This window comes from Indicator indicator, chromosome 6 (genome assembly GCF_027791375.1).
Source record: "Indicator indicator isolate 239-I01 chromosome 6, UM_Iind_1.1, whole genome shotgun sequence".
Classification (NCBI taxonomy): domain Eukaryota; kingdom Metazoa; phylum Chordata; class Aves; order Piciformes; family Indicatoridae; genus Indicator; species Indicator indicator.
The window spans coordinates 31,481,019-31,501,380 of NC_072015.1; the positions used below are offsets into that span (position 1 = coordinate 31,481,019).

Consider the following 20,362-nt stretch of genomic DNA (forward strand, 5'->3'; position numbering starts at 1 on the left):
GCGCTCGTCATCTTCGGCAGCGGCTAGCTACGGTGACGAGCTGATCCTTTTACGTCACCCTCCTTTCATCCCCGCTGTTCCTGCCGCTTTTCTCCGCAAGCGAGCACTTCCCGCGCCGGCGGGCAGCATCCTGCCGTCTCCTGTTGCTATTCCACCATGCCAGGGCTTGGCCGAAGGGAGTCACACACCCCCTCACGCCCCCCCGCTTGCCATTCCCAGGGACCTTGAACACGGCCCACGGTCTGCCGGCGGTCGCCGTGTCCTTTTGGGGGAGGGTCGAGCCACCGCCCCTCCGCCGCCGCTGGGCGGGCTCAGGCGTCCCGCGTGCAGCCTCCCCTCTCCCCCGCCCCGGGCGAAGGCGGGAAGCGCGCGCCGGGCTGGGCGCCCTGTCTTGTCCCTGAGGGAGCGCGGCGGAGGCGGCTTGAGGAGTATCCCTGCATAGGTGCGGCCTTCCCGCTTCTGAAACCTCCGGCTGTCGCAGGAATCCCTCGTCCTGCCTTGGGAGAGCTCCCCGCGGCCTGAGGCTTCTGTGTCACTGCCCTGCTTGCCGTGCAGCCGGTTTGCCGGCATCTCTTGGTGACACCCTTTCACACACACACACACCCGCCACCTTGTTTTCCTTCAGTTTAGTTTAAGCTAAAACTGTTTTCTTCACTGTGACCTTAGGTGTGTTTGATGGCTTTGTTTGCTTATTGGTTCGGAATGGTTTCCCCACTCTTCATGGCAGCGCGCACCGCCGGGTCATGGCTGTATGCTACTTGGGTGCCTCGATAGCAACAGCTCCGTATACGCCCTCCGGTGTGATTACAGGCTGGGGTTTTTTTTATGGGATTTGGGTACAGCCCAACTTAAATGACATAAAGTTTACTAAGCATCACCTGTCATGACGTGCACCTCTCCTTACAGCTGGTGGTTACGTGTTTGTACCCTGTGTGTCTGCTGTTGGTGATCTCTGTGCAGGACAGCTTCATTCTTGATGAATGTCACCAGATCTCTAGGTCATTACAGCCTAATGGAAAGAGTAGCTACTGACCCTCATAGCTTGGTGTTGTCAGCTTTAATAAAAGGAGCTTTAATAAAGAGCTTTTTCATTCCATCCTTCAGGTGTCTACCGAAAATAACGAATACTGCTGTTAGGCTCCGTGATTTACCAGTCCCAACAGAAACCAGCTATAGTCATTCTCCAACTGATGGCCCATTCAGCTTAGAAGGAGCTCTGTTGTGGCTTCAACTTCACAAGTTGTGATTATCGGCATCTAGAGAGGTAATTTCTCCCACGCTTTAAGTTTGTCTACAGAAGGCAATTTGGTTTATTTCCTATGATTTATTACTGATAGTTCTGTGTTAACTGGTAGTTCTCTAATCACTCCCCTGAAGGGAGAAGCCATTTGCAAGCACTCTGGCCCATTAGCTTTTAAGGTGACTGGGAAGATTTAACCTGCCCTGAATATAGCAAGTGGTTCACACAAGGGAATTGGCCTCAAACAGCAAGCAGATCACTGGAGTGTTGCAGCATGTGTTTTACATCTTTGCCACAAAAATCTCCAGTTGTCTTCTAAATATTATGAAAGCTGAGGACACAGCTTTTCTGTGTTTTCAAAGTGACAAGATTTTTTTCTCATTTGTTTAAAATGGTTATTTCCCTTAAGCTGTGGCTTTTTAAATTCTTTGATGAAGTGATATTCTTGGCTGGCATTTGGAAAAAAAAACTGATTTTCATGATTGCTGAAAAACCTTGAAATGTCTATTCCTTTAAGGACAAAAAACAAGGAAACATGCTATTTTCTTTTAAATTACAGTTATAAAACAATGGCCTTGTGATTTTTCTAGGATATGACAGAGGTTAACCTTTTAAATTTGTTATGGCGTAATCAAGACAAAGCAAACCCACAACAGTAAAGTTATCTTTGATATTGTTCCTCAAAAAATGTTTCCAGTTCATTTGATCACAATTTGCAAAATTACCTTTCAGGTGAATAGCTGGTGACTTTGTGAAACTCAGAAACAAAATATTTATTGCTGTCTTCTCTGTGCTGGCAAGACCATTTGCCAAAAGCATTTTAGGGTTTGGATCATGGAGAACTATTAAAACACCTTTTTATGGTGTGCAATGTTTGTTCCTGGCTTTTCATAAACAGACTTTATACTTGCTTGTTTTTCCTTAAAACGCTTGAACTGAGCAAGGTGCTATAATTAAAAGGTGTATGTTCTTTAAAAAATTAAATGGTGTATGTTATTTTTTTATTGTAAATATTCCTTTGTATTAACCCTGGCCTTTGCTGCCATACACAGGAGCATACAGCGGGCATTCTGCAGGCTAGGTAGCAGCCATAACTTTGTATTACCCCTCTCACATGAAATTTTCTTAGTATCGCATCAGAAGATCACATCCTCAGCCTGAAATTCTGATTCTTTCAGTTCTACCTTTTGTTGTTCGTCCATAAGTTCAAAAAAATAATGGAGCTGCAGTACATCTGCTCAGTGTTATATTAGTGCGCATACATGTACTCTGTGTTCTAATGTTGCATGAAGTATCAAGTCATGTTCACTTCCACATACAGACTGTGGCCTTGAGGCCAAAGCTAACTCATACTTTCAAACATAAAACATAGTCACAGAATCACAGGATGTTAGGGGTTGGAAGGGACTTGCAGAGATCATCGAGTCCAACCCACTGCCAAAGCAGGATCACCTAGCACAGGCTGCATGGGAACACATACAGGCAGGTTTTGAAAGTCTCCGGAGAAGGAGACTTCACAGCATCTCTGGGCAGCCTGTTCCAGTGCTCTGTCTCCTTGTTTTGAGGTGGAGCCTCTTGTGTTCTAGCCTGTGCCTGTTGTTCCTTGTCCTGTCACTGGGTGCCACTGAAAAGAGACTGTCACCTTCGTCTTGACACCCACCGCTCAGATATTTATAGGCACTAATAAGATCCCTTATGCTGATATGCTCTTCTTCAGACTAAACAGCCCCAGGTCTCTCAGTCTTTCTTCAATAATTTCTTTATGAGGCAAAGCTTAGGATATGACAAGACAGCTTTAGGGCTATGAAGATGGTCAGGGGTCTGGAGTATCTCTCTTAGGAGGAAAGGCTGAGACACCTAGGGATGTTCAGTTTGGAGAAGAGTGAGAGGGGATCTTATCAATTTCTAAAGGATGGCGGTCAAAAGGATGGGGCCAGGCTCTTTTCAGCAACAGGGCAAGGCGCAACAGGCACAAGCTGGAGCACAGGAATTTACTTCTGAACAGGGTGCCCAGAGAGGTTGTGGAATCTCCTTCTCTGGAGAAATTTAAAACCCGTCTTGATGCCATCCTGGGCAACCTGTTCTGGGTCACCCTGATTTAGCAGTGGATTTGGATTAGGAGATCTCCAAAGGTGACTTCCAACCCTTGCCATCCTATGATTCTGTGATGTGAGACAGTTTTGGTAAAACCACTGTATGTCTAATCATATTCCACTCCAAATATCAACTATGTTTCCTTCAACTTTTAGTAAATATGTAGGAGTGCACTTATTAAAAATTCCCACCAAGATAAAATGACATGCATACATTTCTCTTTGGAAAGCAAGAATAGGAGAATTAATTGTCTGTGTCCATTATTACTGATATAGCTGAATGTAACTCTGGATTAGTACAGCTTTCTGTCGGATGTAGGACTGTGTTCAGTTCTGGATAGAGGGGAATATAGCATTCACCTGTTGCTTGAGAAGAAGTTTGTGTTTAAGCAGGGAGCACACAAATTCCTTCTACCACTAGTAAGTGAGCCTAGTGTAAGGAAAAAGGAAAAGATTTCCAGTATGCCCCCATTTTCTGTGTTTTTCATTCTCTCTGACAGGCTGGCCATGGTCTTTGTATGATTCAGTGAGATTGCTGGTAAGCTTCTGGAAATTAAACTTTCTTGCCAGAGAGGAGGAGACCAACATTGCAGAGGGATTTCTCTGCTCTTGGATCCCAGATAGATTCCAGACTGAAAGAAGGTAGGAGAGACTGTTTTGCCACTGTCTTTTTCCTGAATATTTTGACTTTTGCAAATAACTATTTTTTCCAGATATAATGCATTATTTATACCACAAATACATTGATCTGTCTGGTTTAGTTGGGCAAATTATTATATTGCCTACTTAACCTTAATGAGAAGATAATTGATTGTCCATTTACCTGATATACCACACTGATAAAGTTCTGTAAACTAATATCTGCCTTATAAAAATGAATTAAAAAATTTGTTTTAAAACCCAGGTGCCATTTTGGGGCAATAAACCATATAACATGAATGACACCAGGCACCAGTCTCTGTTCTTTGTCAGTCTGCCCGAGCTACAAAAACTCTGTGCTGCTACAGTAACACTGAGTTCTCACATACCAGAATCTGAGGCAAGGAGTACACAGATAAAAATTTGCAGGTAAGGAATTTTGAGGGTTATTCCAGAAGCTACTAGTGGTTGTTATTAAAAGATTTTACTGGCAGTACTAGAATTAACTGTACTAAAATCAGAAAAATTCAAGTATGAAAAATTATGTTTTCATTTTTTTCCTCACTTTTTTTTTATAGACAATTATTATTCCTCCATCAAGAAATTCTTTCTGCACCTGTTATTGGAACACTAAATCAAATTTCAGTTGTAATGGCGGTGAGTATCACTGTATTTTGTTTATCTTGTACTTTGGGGTTTCAGCACCGCGTTTTGACAACTTCACTCCCTTGTACATGAGCCAAGAAGGGTTTTCCAGCTCTCAAGTTCATCCCAAGGACATGAGGCCTGTTGCTTCTTGGTCATCCTGAACCAAACTAGTATTGACTAGTAGTGAAGTGTATCCATCACACATACATGCAAGTTTCTCTAAGTGCTTTATTTGAGAATCAAGGAAAGCAAACTTTTATTTTTGTGTATTAGTAATGTAGATTACAGCATATTTCTTTTTTGATGAAATGATCTTTTCAGATGGTGAACCTGTTGTAGAACAGAATGGACTCAACTGGTGAGTTGCCGCCCAGTTGAGAGCAGCAGGGGCAGAATTCTATGATTTTGTTTTGAGCAGTCTTTTGCTTGCTTGTTAATCTATCTTTAGCTGCAAATGAGATTACACTGACAACTGCCTTAACTAATTTCAGTTATCGTCCTGCTTTAGAATACAGGATATGACATTTGTTTAACTATGCCTTACAATGTTTCTCGTAGGCAAAGTCACTGATGGACCAGAAATTAATTTATGGTTTGCTGAAACACCCCTTAATTTAAAACACTTGACCTTTTTTTAAATTTTAGATACCATTTTACAAATCAGGGATATGCCAAGCCTACATAGAACAACAAGGAGCTACCGTAAGTGCTGAAAGATGTCACAAGATTGTTATGTTAGTCTGCAGTTGCTGTTGACAGAGTATTTTTCACAGGCCATGCAGTTTGCACTACAGAAGCCAAGTTTCAGGGTAAAAAAGTCTGTCCTGTAGACAAAATGTCTCTTACAAATGTGGCTATAGTAACTATGCTTTGTCAGAGTAAAAAATTTTAAGAAGTTCTAGAGCAATTTCACTAGATTTCCTCTGCTGCAGTGGGATTCTGGTCCTGCTCTGTGGCCTTGGGATTTGATCTCAAGGCAATGATCAGGCTAGAGAACTGCAGCTCCCCTGCAGGTGTCACCTCTTCAGTGTGTGCTTTGTAGGTTCCACAGTTGGGGGTTTTCAGACAGCTGGACTGTCTCCCATTCATGTTTTGGGTATATCCAACGTGTGTAGAACAGTCTCAGAGAAACAAAAAAATATAGAGAAGAAATGGAATCCAAGAGCTTAACAGCTGGTGTGTTCTAGACCAATATGCTTATGAACTTATGTGTGGATGCACTAAAATTTCTGAATCAAAAGCCAGTAGCTCCCATGATTCATTTGCACAGCCAGTTGGATGTATTTTCCTTTGTTCCAAGAGGTGTAAATGCATGTCTGGATTAGTATAACATAAGCTGCTCAAACCTGCTTCCCATACAAAACTGCTTTATGTTGCTTCATGTAACTGACCTGTCATTGTTAGTTTTTCCCAACACCAGCAGATTAGTAGTACAAAGTATATTTAATAACCACAAGCTGGAAGCAGATCCTTGCAGGATCTCATTCAAAGCATCCTTCTGGTGGTGTATTAATTAACTCTTTTTAACCCATTTAGTTATTTTCTTTTTCTTGACTAATGTCAACTGCCAACAGAAAGCTATGTGGGAAAGGCAAACAGGCAGGGAAGTAATACTGCTGGGTGAACAAAGCTATGGATGTCTATTGTTCTTGTGATTGCGAGAAAATGTCTCTTGAGTTTGACAGCAGAATTGAGATATATAAATCTTGGACATCATGCCTATTATCTGAAAAGAGATGCATATTCACTAAAATACTCCAGATTGTTCAGTTAGTCTCCTCCCCAAGACTATTATCAGAACCTGTGAAAATACTAAATTAATTGCTGTGCACTTTACTTTGATGATGCATGCAATTTAAATGCTTACATCAAATATTGTGCTAACTTCCTCTTGTAACTAAATAAATGAAAAGTAAAGATGTGTAACATATACTAGGATTTGGCTCCAAAATCCAGCAGCAATATTTTTTATTAAATTTTGTCTGAAATATTTAAAAATCTATTAAATTATTAATAATGTAATTAATAATTTTTCTTTTCTCATGGATGTTATTAGTTGGAAGCACCACAAACTGTTAGTCCAGCTATTCTCCAAGCCTGTCTGTCCTACACATTTATAGCCAAACTTGCACCCAGATGGAACAAGGCTGGTCATCTCTTGGTGCAAGGTATTTGTCTCACCTGGGTCAGGGATCAAGCATGTAGTTTTCAGTTCTTTATTGTTGCCTTTGTTTTCCATAATTTTATTTCCATCATTAGATCATTCATTATATTAAATGATTGTGTTATTTTTTCCTAGGATTTTTTTTAATTGCATTGTTATTCTTCCTTCATCCGAGGTCAGTTATTCCAGTAAACAATCTGAATGGACATACCATTCACTTTTTCATCTTCTCGTCTTTGTAATAGGCCAAATACTTATTTCAGCTGAACACAACATACCAGATTAATAATTTCCAAACTAAACGTTGCTGGACAGTAAATGTCTTCTAAAAATTGGACCTGCTTTTTCACTTAGAAAAGTGTACATGTTGTTACATAACTTCCAGGCACAATATTAACAGTATCTTGTTTTCAGTATCTTAAAAAAATATAGCTTACAGAACAAAATCTATTTATTCAGGAACATCAGCTAGATGTAGATGGCTAGGTGGTAGCTGATATAAAACTGATTTCAACTGAGGACATTAAGTAACAGCAATGTGACCTGGTACATGCAGCTTATCTAATCATATATGTTGCTAAACCCAGGCAAAGCTGATGCTCTCTGGTAAAATAGGTAGTAATGCTATACTGATTTGCTTTCGAATCTAAGAAATTATCAACTATTAGTCAATGAAAAGTAGTTCTATATATAAATTCCTTACTGGGAGGAAGAAACAATGTGTAAGTTGCTGTCCACTAATTATACTTTCCTGTATCTTTCTTTTTTATATAAGATATCAATGAATCAGTGAGAAGTTAATTGATGGGGGGATTTTCTCTCCTTAAAGAGAACAAACCTTCCCGTATTCATGACACACACAAACCAAACTGTATGATTTCCCCTTTTTTGCATAAAGACAGTAAGCGTATGGTTTAAGAAAATAATATCTATCTGTTTTATTTATTAAGGAAGAGATTTTTTGTCTTGTTCAGGAAAGCAAAATGCTGTTGGTAAGTACAATATTCTGTTGATGGTAAACTTGAGAGAGCAAGGTATGGTTACGTTTTTAGATGCTGCTCTGATCTTGACATTACCAACACAATGTCTTTTTGTTTATCATTCTGATTTAGCCTCTGACAGTTGATTGCACATGATGCTCTGTATGTAAAAGTTGTTAGCTCAGCTGCACCTTTGAAAAATCATCCACAAAAAAGGTGATTTTTCTGTTATCAATCTACAGCCACAGACTGAAATTTGCCATGTAAAAGTTACAATGATTGCAATTAAATGTACTTGCCTCAAATGATGTGTCTTCCAAGTGATGTAAAAGTTCCATAATCACATATAGGAAAATGAGCTGAAGTGACAATCCTGTATGTACTATGTTTGCTGTTCACAACAGTTAAGTCACAAAGTGTGCTGCTTAGCTATGGCATAAATTGCAAAGTAATATTTTTATTCCAGTATAGAAGTGAAAGACATCTGGGGATAATGGAGCCTAAGTTTTTAACAAGGATATGTGCTGAGGAGCATAATACATTCGGTCCCTGTCCTGCAGAGTACTAAGAGCTGGGTCAATGTTCTGGATGTGTGCCAATAAACGCTTGCTATGGTCTTTCCCATTGACCACTGCTGGATGTGTAATACTGGGTAGATGACTCAGTACAGATAATGGTTATGAGAACTGAATTTGCTTTGAAAATGAGTGTTTGTGTATCAAAGACATGAGCGTGAAGCCTCCAGTTGCATGGACAGCCATGAGTTCCTAGGGAAGTGTACTGGATGAATGGTAAGTCATATATTTTTACAGTTAAAGTGTGCTTAATTTTAATTTCTACGTTGAGGAAGTCTAGCCTTTTGATTTTCAAATGCATCACTTTGACTAAGAATTACTTTGAATAAACATTTGGGTTAGCTTTTGTGTAACAAATTAACTGTAGTTCAGAACAGTGCTTTGTGCTTTGTTTTTACTTTAGTTTTAGACCTCAATGTATCAGAGAGACAGCTTTGCATCAGTGTGGAGGCTTGTTTAATTCGGTTGCCACCCCCTGAGGTACCAAACAGCTACATTTTTTTTTGACTGTGCTTGCCTTATTCATCATTCTTTTCTGTTAGGTGACTTACATTGTGACAGTAATTGTATTCATTGACTATCTGGATCTGCTAAATTCATAATGTCCATGTTGTGTCTATATTGATGCATTCTAGCTACCATTGTGAAAGTGAGATGCTAGATTATTTAAAACACTGTTCAAAAAACTCCAATAGAATACAGTATTGAAGTGTCTTTGTGATTCTAGATTTCCTTCTAGCAGTGTTTTCTAGAAGGCTTTCACTGTCTCACTGTAAGACAAAGACAGTTTTGAATAACAAGCTAAAAGTGAAGCTACAGGTAAGTTGTCAGCACTCTGCTGAAAGTCTGCTGTGTATATAATTATTCTGGAATCTGCTTCATTTTCCACGCAGCTTCCAAAATAATGGAGCGACCTGGATAATGCTCCTTGTAAGCAGAATTAGTAGATTGTTTGGGAAATTGTGGCTGAGGTTGAAAAATTACCATCCTCCATGACAGCCATGTTACCTTCACTGGTTATGTGCATACATGCGGGAGCATATTTTCCAGACTTGCTGGTTTCTTCCTGAATATGTGTTTCTGATCTAAAATCTTTTTCTTGGAATAGAAGAATAGGATTTCTTGTGTGATGTAGCTGGACAGCATAAATATTAATGCTGTCTATAGGAATCCTGTTCCAAATGATACAAAGCGATGCTGGAAATAATCATGATGTGGTTTCCTTATCAGTTTGATCTTTGTAAAACATTTCTAAAACAGAAATGATGAGCTTTTCTGGTCAATGAATAAATTAAAACCCTGGTAGACCATAGAGAGGAAAAAGTTTTTCAAATCTCAGTGTTTGATTGGCCCTTACAGTCAAATAGTGTGGGGTTTTTGAATTCTGCCAGGATGAAACTACATGTCCCATTATTTCAGTTACTTGGATCTTTGCACTTGATGAGGCAAGGTGGTCTGTGCAGTTCCTAGACTGTCAAACACGGGTTTCTCATTTGAACTTTAAACAATGCATGTAAGTAAGACAATTCTTAGGTTGAGAAATTTCTTCTGTACTGTTACTTGTTAAAACACTTCAAATAAAGCTTAAATTTCACTGATTTAAATAACCTTTAAACCTTGACCTTGCAATTTGATAGTAGAAGCACCTTTTGAAAGGTACTTTTAAAAATTTTTTTGATTTTGTACTGCTGTAAAAATATTTGCAAATAACTTTTTCCCTCCTGTTTTAAGCTGGAAGAATTTGATATTTTAGCAAGTACCTTAAAGCTGTTTGACAGCAATGAAAACATGGTTATTCATCAACATTCCATATTAAGTAACTGGTGCTATGTTTTGCCAAGGTAGGAGTCTGTTTACATTTCATCAGAAACAAATATTTCCTGAAATGATTGCCATGCCAGTTGTGAATTTGATACTAGTGATAAGAATTCTTCTGTTTTACAGGCTGCTTTAAATTTGGGAATCTTTCTTTTTTACTTCTACAGTGTCAGTGTTACAGAAAATGAGAAAAATTAATCAGTGGATCATTAACTATACATTTAAATATTATATCAAGTTTAGTAATCTCTGCTATTTCTGTGGTATGCAAGGGCGTTATTTTTTCTCAAATATAATGTTGGCAGGAAGTGTCAGTTCAAAGCAAAACCATATCTCCAACTTTGCCACAAATTATCCCTAGTTTTTCCTATAATTTTCGTCATAAAAATACAAGAACCAATGATATATATGCTTTTATTCTACATTTACTGGTAGTGAGTTTTAGAGACATGAGAAATTAGAGTTGTGCATGTCAAGTCTTTCCATACTTTAAGAAATACTGCTGTTGTTCTGTCATAAATTTATGAGCTAAAGGTATTAGTCCTCAAAACATAAAAATAATCCATAAATTATTTCACTGCCAAAAATAAGGTTTACTTTTCTCCCAAAGTCCAGTGTATTTTCAGCTGAACTTTATTATACCCTTTCTAAGCATCCCTTTTTTACCTATGTACAGCATGAAAATGGGTCAGATCATAAACATCAGCCACGTAATTCCTCCAGAATCTCCTTTCCATTCCTATGAAGAATTTCAGATGCACTGGAAGAGTCTGGTAAGAAACAGTACACACTGCTTTTGTTTCCCCCTCCCTTCTGTACCTATTGAGTTTGTGTTTGTAATACACATTTGTGTTTGTTTTTTTTTTTAAAGTATGGATATGTTCTTCCAGAGGATCTTGAAGAGACAAAAATATATGCCAGTGTTTACTTCAAGCCAATAGGGGAAAGGTTCTTTACGTATCCTCTCAGTATATTTTTCTTACATTTCCTTTACTACACCTCTATGAAGATCTAATTTTTCGGTTTTGATCATGCTATTTTCTTCTTCTATTATTTCATAGAAGCCCATGGAGAATTTTTGCATTAGCACACAAAGTGGAGCAAATACTTAGTCAAGTCTTTGTGTATGTCTTGAGTAATAGTCAAGTAGATCAGTTTACTTCACAGCTTTTTTAAACATGGTAATGCCACTCTGGGTGGTGATGTACAAGGAATAGTTAAACTCCCATTAAAAAATATAGCCCACAAGGATTTGTTTTGAGGAGAAGATTCCTTGTAGGAAAGACCAGACTAAGGATTAATTATACTGAGTAATCTTTGCTATGGTAGGTTAGTATGGCATAATCATGTTGAGTTCTATAACTTTATAAGCGTCAGTTCCTTTAGAAAGTAAGTGCTTTTGATCACCTTCTTTTCAAAAGCTTTAGGCATGTTCATGCTTTCTTCTCAACAAAGATGATTCATAGTCATAGAAATGTAAAGAAACTTGTTATGTAACCCTGAATACTTGTTCAGGTACCCTTTAAGTTGCATTCGAAGTCAGCCAGTGCAGTATTTCCCCAGAACAGATTCAGAAAGTGTGTTGAACTCATTTCTTTCTGACATGAAGCTTAATCTTTCACATCTCTGTGGATTTCCAGTGAAGATGACAAGTAAAGCACTTTATGCTACACACGAACTCTCCAGGACTCCGGTGCGTGTGAAGTTTTTTATAACCATATTAATAGCATATACTTTGCTCATGGTAGCAACTGGTCTTTGTCATATTCAGAACACAGTAAGAGTGTGAAACGATGCTTTTCACAACAAACACCTATCAATTGTATGACTTCTAATTAAATACAAAATTAAATATCATATTGCAGTTTGCCATTGTTATGTTGGTGATCACATCACAAATAGGTTAAAAATATTGGATAATTTAGAGTTAACTAGTTGCTATCAATATTTGCAGTTCTTTAGACCTTATTTTACTATTTTGCATATCCAGAACTTTCTCACACCTCTTCTGTAATAATCATAATAAACCTGAAAAAAAAAATATTATTATTGTAGCTACAATTTAATTAAAAACAAGACAGACTGAGAAAAAGTTAAAATTCTGTGTGCTTATACATTTAAAAACACTCAAGCTGTAAGATTCACTCCATGGCTGGTGATGGAAAGAAGGCAAGCAATCAAAACTCCTTTAATTTGAGGTTGTGACAAAGGATGAGACTCAAATTTCTTTGGTGGTAGTGTGTGAAAGAAGAAATGAAGTAATTAATTCTGAACAAAGAATAGTGACAGAAATTGCAGAGATTGTAAAATACTATAATCCCCTTTCAGAAAGCAGTTCCTGTTTATGTCTCCTTGGTGATCAAAGCTAGAATAGCTCCTCTTTGTCATCTGCAGTTTTTATAGACATCCAAACTGTCTTTTGCTCAGAATACAGATGCCCTTAGAAGTCTTAAGAGATGAGGAGCCCTGTCAGTCAAACTCTCTGCAGACCCTCTCAAAAGGGATAGGCAATACCCAGTTGGGAAGCACTAAAGCAAGATAATGACTGTAATTTAAAACTTTTCTTCTGAGAAATACAATATTCTGGCATAGTCTATAAACAAAGAGCAGGGGAGGAGAAAGTAGATCTTTATAGTGGCAATAAAATATTGATTAAAAATATAGTTTGGATTAATTCAAAACAGGAAAATGTCTGATTCGATATTACATATTGTGACATATGTTGATATCTTAGAGGGATGCATTAGGTAGCACTATCAGTTTTTGAAATCCATTCAGTTTAGCAACTCTTGTATTGCAGGAAATAAAATCTGAGCATACGAAATTGGCTGGTGACGTGGTTTGTGTAGTATCTCTAACACAGGATCCTCCAAGGAAACGAACTTTGCCTGCAATTCCTTCGTCATGCAGTATGGAAAACAGCCACTGGATGGAGCGTTTGATCAGAGAGCCAAAAGAACACACTTTTTTGAGTAGCTGTAAGGGTACCGAAAAGTTTACTATTGATGCAACAGAGAAATCAAGGAATAACAGGCAAACACCAGGAGTACCAGAGTTGCCTTGTGGGAGATCTTTGGGAATGCCTGTGAATTCAGTCTTGGAATTCCCTCCCCAAAATGTCAGCAAAATTATACCAATTTTCAAAGGACAGTTGATACAAATGAATGGAAGGACCACAAATCAAAAGGATGGCAAGAGGAAAGAAGACACTGAAAGACATTCACCAATAGAAATGATGGGTGTTTCATCTATGCTGAGTCTGCACAAGTCCAGCATAACTCAGGTTTGCAAACCTGTTCAAAATATGTCAGTCAAAAATCCTACTCAAAGCAGCATACTTCAGGTAATAAATGTGAAAACATACACAAAACGTACTACACACATATTTCGGTGGAAAACAGAGGCTGGTAGGCAAATGATTAATTCTGATTTTGTTGCTAGCTCAGCGTCAGGTGGGAATTCAAGTGAAGTCAGTCACAAAAAGGCCAGTTCTCCTTCCTTTCCTAAGAATGTTGGGCCAGTGTTTCAGAAGCCAGACATAGATATGAGCCTGAATACTTTTTCATCAACTCCTTCCAGTGCAAGAAGGGGAAAAAGGTTCGCAAATCAAAATACCTCACAAGTTCTTGAGAAACAACTCCAGTCAAACAAAGTACCTTTGCAGATTTGCAAATTAGACAATGAAATGACAAATATTGGTCTATCACAGCAACAAACGAAGAGATCAAATGAAGAAGCAGGGTTAAATATTTATGGATCTGTCTCAAATGATACAATGTGCATTGCCAGAAGTGAAGCAAACAAAGCAGTATGCCATTCTCAGGACTACATCGCAACCACTCGGCGTTCCAAATCTTACTTGGAACAGGTACAGTAAATAACAGAGCTTGTTCTCACAAATTCAGTATATTCTAAAACAACATGAAGCAGTAAAGAGCATGACTTCCATCATGTTCTACCATCATCCTCAATATAGTTTTCTGAAACTTCTACCATACAAGTTAATGTTTACAGCCACCACTGCTTCTCTTTTTTTTCTGAAAGGGAAGATGATTTACTGTGTTGTCTGAGATATGCTTTTTCTAGTTGGGACTTCTAAGGTAGGATAATTAGTTTTCCTTTCTTTAAGACAGTTTATCAATTTATCAAGATTTGTGTGAGGTTAGCACAGTGAAATACTCAGTGCTCAGTCTGTCTTCATATGAAACCACATTAACGAAAAGAATCTCAAACCTCATAAATCGTGTAGTGCTGAATGCAATGTGTGTAAGGTATTGTGCTGTTAGACAAACATTGAAGTTTTGCAAATACAAGTTTAATTACAACTTCACTAAAAGCACAAGTTGCAACAGGAAAAAAATTCCTATTGGGCATGAGGAAAAAAACTCTTCAGACTGAGAGTGGTGAAATATTGGAACAAGCTGCATAGAGAAGTTGTGGATTTGGTTTCATTTCAGATTCTCAAAATGACAGGATGGGGCTCAAAGCAATGTGGTATAGCTTCCCAGTTAGCTCTATTTTGAGTGAAAGTTGCAATTAGATTACTGCTAGAGGTACTTTACAACCTAAATTTTCTGTTTCTGCCTGTTTCAGTTAACACAGTGAAAACAAGAAATCTTATTGAGCCTGGTTCTGGTTAAAAGTAAACATAATGCTTTTCTGAAGAATAAGCCATTGTCATCATTGCTGCTTTAGACACCAAAAAATGATCAGCTGATTTTTAAAGCCTTACCTGCCAGCATATAAAAGGATATTTTCAAAATAACTCTGGTTTTAAGTATTTACCCACTGTACATATAAACATACATTAAATTATGATATGTTAGAAAATAGAAACCTTCATTAACTACTTCTCATATCGTATCACTCAGAAATAACTTTTTAGTTGTTTGTTTTACTGGGTTTTGCCTGGTTTTTGATGTTGTTTGGGTTTGTTTGTCAGCAGAAAGAAGAATGTAATTCAAAGTCAAAGAAAGCCAAAAGAAGTAAGCTTGCTATTTAGGATTTCTAGAGTACTGAAAGAAAACTGTAGGTATGCTCATTACAAATTTTAAATATTTTTCTTTACAAAAATAATATTCCTTGTCTGTAATAGCTCTTGCTCTTTTCGATCATGGTAATGATACCAGGCGTCCCCAGTGGAACCATTTGACTAAACAAATGGCTCCTAGAGAAAATAAGGAGGTAATAGAAACTAAGTTTTTTTGGTTTTATTGAATACTAGCAAATAAAGCTTTGTTTTGTTTTTGTGAAGCAGGCAACGTTAAATATGAAGACATCTTTTACTTAGTAGAACTTAGATTTTGGCTTAAATTGGTAGTCTGACTGGCTCTGGTTCTTTTTCTGAAATAAACCTGATTCTTTTGCTGCGGAGTTTCATTTCAATCTGATCTGTAGTTAAAACATTAAAGTGAGGCTGTTATATAATTTAGTATCATTAGATTAAGTGGGATGGCAAAATGCTTTTGTGGTGCTAAGGTCTAATCCAAGGACAAAAAGGTCTGTTCTATAAAATGAATAATTACAGTTTTGTGACTATATATTTGAACCTACATTGTCAATAATTGTCTTCCTTTGAATATTCCTTTGAATGTTAAGAATACGTATAGCAGATGAAACCCACTGGTTTTATTTACCTAATGCTTACCACAAGATACCAGTAGTAAAACATTCAAGATGGAGTAGCAGTAGTTAACTGCTTCTGAGATAAATAGAAGTGTATTTCTTCCAATGAAAATATTGATGGTCACACAGACACAACAGCACAAATGTATGTTACACAGAACAAACAGAAAAATGTAGTACTAAAAAAGCAAAATATAAACTATGCATCTTTTAATCTGGCTTTTGGCATCAATGAAAATGATAACAAGTAGCCAAATGTGCATTTCATCTCCAAGATGAACTTTGCATTCTTCCTTTTTTGTGAGAATGAATTTCCTCCAGAAAACATTGTCCATTGTGTCGATGGAAGCTTTCCATATAGAGCCTTTTTTCAGTATTCAGCATGTCCTGTTCCTGGGTCTAGCATTTCCCCTCTGCTGCTTCAAGCCAGCAGTTCAGGCATGGTCCTTCTTCAGAGGTGACCTGTTTTAATAGTTCAGCGTATATATCTGTAAGTTTAAAGTCTGAGACTTTCACTGAGGACTGATGTACAGAAATGGTGTCTCTGAGAATGGTCAGAACTTTAAACTTTTACTTTAACTTTTTTTTCCCCCTTTATTTATGACTTAAAATGCCACAGGATCAAGTTGATTATGGTAAATGTTGTTTAAACCCTGAAGAGGAAAGAATGTCTTCCATAAAGTGTTTAAAATAAAATGTCTCAGAACCCCATCGGTGTGGGATTTCACACAGTCTGTCTATGGCATTGGGTTCTTCATTGATGTTGATAATTTGAAAAGAAAACTAAAGCTAAAACACCTTCCCCTATTGGATCAGTGCCTACAATTCTGATTCGGAAAAGCTTTTCTCTGAATCCCTTTTTTATGTATTACTACAGTTGCCTTCAGAGTGCATGTTTTCATTTGAACACCTGAGAACTGTAAGATTTCAAATTTACTGTGTAGCAAGATTTATGGGTGAGAAGGTAATTATGATGGAGTTCAAGGCAACAGAAATGACTTGGCTCTATAATTCATGACAATAACAACATTTTTTTACAATTATCATGCAAAAGGGTCAATTTTTATGACTAATGTGCCAAGTTGCACAGCTTCTTAACTTGTTCAGGAAATCACATCATATTCCTAATTTTCTTCTTTGCTTTGCTGGTGAGAATAGTGGATATGTTAATAAAGCAATGTGAGAGAAATATTTAACATCTTAAGAAGCTGAACATTTGATTCTAATGCCAAGCCATTCTCATTCATTCTGGTTTTACCTATATGTAGACCATCCCCCACTGTCTGGGAAAAGACTTGGACTTTCCTTTGGCATAAAAAGAGCAGATTGATATTAAGCATGCATTTGAGATGCTCTCCTCCAGCCCCCATATTTAGAGGTCTGGCATATGATGGATAAATTGTTCTTTTCTGGGTCCATGTGGACTGGGACAGTGCTGAGTTGTCCAGCCTGGGGAGTGGGGTCAGGACATCTGCTGTTGAGTGAGATTTCTAGAGTCTATTTGGTCCATCTATTAGGTTTTACCTGTATTTAGTAGGAGTTTTGATATCTAACACATATGTAGACAGCTAAATTTAAGTGGTCTAAATCTGGACCATCCCAAGAGTCAATCTTGAATTCAGTTTAGATAAAGACCTGCCTGATTACAGAGTTTTCAGAAGAAGTTTATAGATTCTTTTCAAGCTATTTTGTATTTGCTGTCAAAGTTTTTAAAAGTCTCCATGCTTAATCTTAACAAAAGTCATCCTATCATTTTCAAAGTCAAAACCTACTGTGGAAGTTTGGCTTCTGAGGAAATCAGCAGAGCAGAACTTCCATTGTTTTTCATTTCTGCAAGATTCTTCCTGGTTAGGAATAATCTAATTCACTGTATGCTTGACCATTTAAAAATGCTAAAGAATACTTTCTAATAATTCTGTCTCTTATTTTCTTGTAGAACTGAGAATGTGGTTTGGCTACCTGAGCTCAGATGGTTAAGAAGGTATGATTAGACTTCCTTCTTCCATCACTAAACTTATTGTAGTATTTTGAGGGCTTTAAATTTGAAATCCCAAGCATAACAGGAAGTATAATGCTGTGTGTAGTGCCATAGATTTATCAAGGAGATAATTCTTTCTTCTTCTTTATAAAAGGGCAAAAATTTAACCTGAAAGCCCCAAATCCAAACTTTGTAAACATAGTAAAAGTACAAATACAAGTAGGAAATATAGCAACTTCTGTTTGCATATTAGCCACAAAGCTCTGTGTTCTCTTCTGGTTTCTTTTATGAGCTAAACTTTTTCTGCTTTCCTCCATTCAGGTTCCGAAGACAACATTAACATTCGTGAGGATCTCTGAGCTTTGTGAACTTTGTCTGTTTATTTTACATCCCTGGTACCTGTTTCTGGATGAAAAACTGAGGGTTAAATACATTCAGGCAAAGGTGCATCAACAACTTCTCCAGATAGTTTAGGTTAATGAGCCTCCTGTGAATTTGAAAATTTAGCTGACTTCTTAGTTTTTGAATCACTTTATATCTGTCCTAGTACTCACTTAAACACTAATTCTTCCAAGTTACTTTGAAGTTTCAAGTCTATCTTTTTATGATATGATTATATTTAATTCTTTCCTATGATTTCTGGGCCTCTTTCTTTCATCACTAAAACATTCCTAAATAACTTTTCCTTGTCAAGTCAGATGGTTAGAAAATAACTAAGTGGTACATTTTTTGTCAGAGGAATAATCCAGAGGCTGCATTTGATTCAAGCCTCTTCGTTCTTATTATAATTCTTAATGAATTTCTAATTCCAGAAAGGAAATTGCTCTGTAAAACATTTGTTTTAGGTCAGATTGGTAATGCCATTCTTCAGCAGTTTGTGCAGAGTGTGTATAGCTGTCCTTTGAGTAATTTTGTCAGCAGAAACCTATCTTCGATGACCTCCTTGAAGATTTAGTTACAGATGTATAATATATAGGATTGTTGCCCCACATTCACTGGTTTTAAGTGAATATTATTTTTACTTGGAAAGAATCAAATGTCCCACTAGCTCCTAAACTCAAACGATACAGAATTGTAGTTTAACACTTGCTTTGGATATACATTTGCAAAACTTTTTTCCTAAAGGAATTGGTACAGTGGAGCTTTATGTGCTTTACGAAACCCTTTTTCGGGTTGTATTGCCATAGCTGTATATCTATGTGCTTCATAAACTGTTTTCTTCTGTTTGTTTGTGTGTTTTTTTTTTCCTGAGTGGTGACTGTTAATGTAGCTCTGATTTAATGGTGTCAATGTTTAAAAGGAGGTGGGTACTTCAATGGCATCTAACTTTCTCAAATGTAATATAAAAAAGTAGAAATCCACACAAATATTAGAAAAGTTTGAGCAATATGCTCAGCTAGACATCAAATTGTATTTCCATTTGTCTGGCAATTGGCATACAAAGCTACTTTTCAAATATTAAGGATTCTTTCATAGGTTCAACTATATGTACTCAATCTTGTCTTATGGTATGAAAATGCATGTAGAGCAGTTGCATTTCTGCTATGCTATATAAATTAGTGCTCCAGCTGATCCATTTCCTATTGTTGCTTTTTAAATGCTGCCAGTTGCCATCATTTGCCTTTTATTATAAGAGAAGTAATTTCACATTATTCTTGCATTTTCAAATGTTTGCATCATTCTGTGTTATCTGTTGTAATATTCAAAATACAGACAATTTAATTATTGCAGATCCAGTTTCTTCCACTTAAAATAAACTGTTGAATTACTCACTTGTGCTAAATTCCTGAATGCTTCTTAGTCTGTGCTGTAGCAGAAGACCCTGTTATTGTACCCCACCCACCCTTTGTAAATGTCTATTAGGGTGTTGATAGTGAGTGGAAACAGTGGATGCAAGAGTGTTGTTGGAAATGATACTGGTGGGTTGGGGAAAGAGATGAGTGCTGTGGCTGCCTTCAGAGGATTTGGCAGTGCTGGAAGAACCTTTGCTGGTACCTTACCTTTCACTGTTTATATGGAGAGACTGTGTGAGCCTGTCTCAGTTTCTCCTTTTAATCAGTTCTTACTAACTGGGCAGAATATTCTCGCTTCTGGCAGGTACATGAAGCTGTCAAAGCACCCAAGCCCTTGGCATCTGGCAACACTTGGAGCCTCCACACATGATATCTGCAGGTTGATTTACCAGGATTAAAGGCACAGACCCCTCCAACCTGCCCCAGAATATATAAATGGAACATCAAGAACAAGTGGAAATGGAAAAGGTTAAAATAATCCCCAGGTGTGAGAAACTGGTAAGAATTTAAATGGCAAATGCTATTTGATGCCTGCTGAGTTTTACAGTGTTTTATAGCTTTTTCATCAGTTTTCCAATCACCTGATTCTATATCTAAGCAGATTCAGACTTACATTTGCAAAAACTTTCTCTGGTCACTCTTAGAGAGGCCTGAGGAAGCTTCAGCTGAAGTATTCACAAGCAGTTCACATTATTCAGTAAATATGCACGTCCGGAGAGGGATCTCTTCTCACATATTTTCCTAAGTTGACAGTGTTCTTTTCCTCCCTAGCCTTCACAGATGTAAGCCAGAGGGACTTAATACATACT

The 20,362-nt window shown here is 37.5% G+C and overlaps 1 protein-coding gene across 1 annotated transcript; it reads left to right on the top strand.

Moving 5' to 3' along the window:
• The first annotated feature begins 4,267 nt into the window (after window positions 1-4,267).
• On the top strand, window positions 4,268-18,119 carry C6H18orf63 (chromosome 6 C18orf63 homolog). Its single transcript, XM_054381610.1, has 13 exons — window positions 4,268-4,401; window positions 4,551-4,629; window positions 5,266-5,322; window positions 6,677-6,788; window positions 7,735-7,776; window positions 8,743-8,819; window positions 10,071-10,180; window positions 10,834-10,930; window positions 11,029-11,114; window positions 11,673-11,856; window positions 12,958-14,025; window positions 16,660-16,738; window positions 18,082-18,119. Exons 1-13 carry the CDS (start codon window positions 4,268-4,270, stop codon window positions 18,117-18,119), a joined length of 2,163 nt encoding a protein of 720 aa, XP_054237585.1.
• Window positions 18,120-20,362: the final 2,243 nt, after the last annotated feature.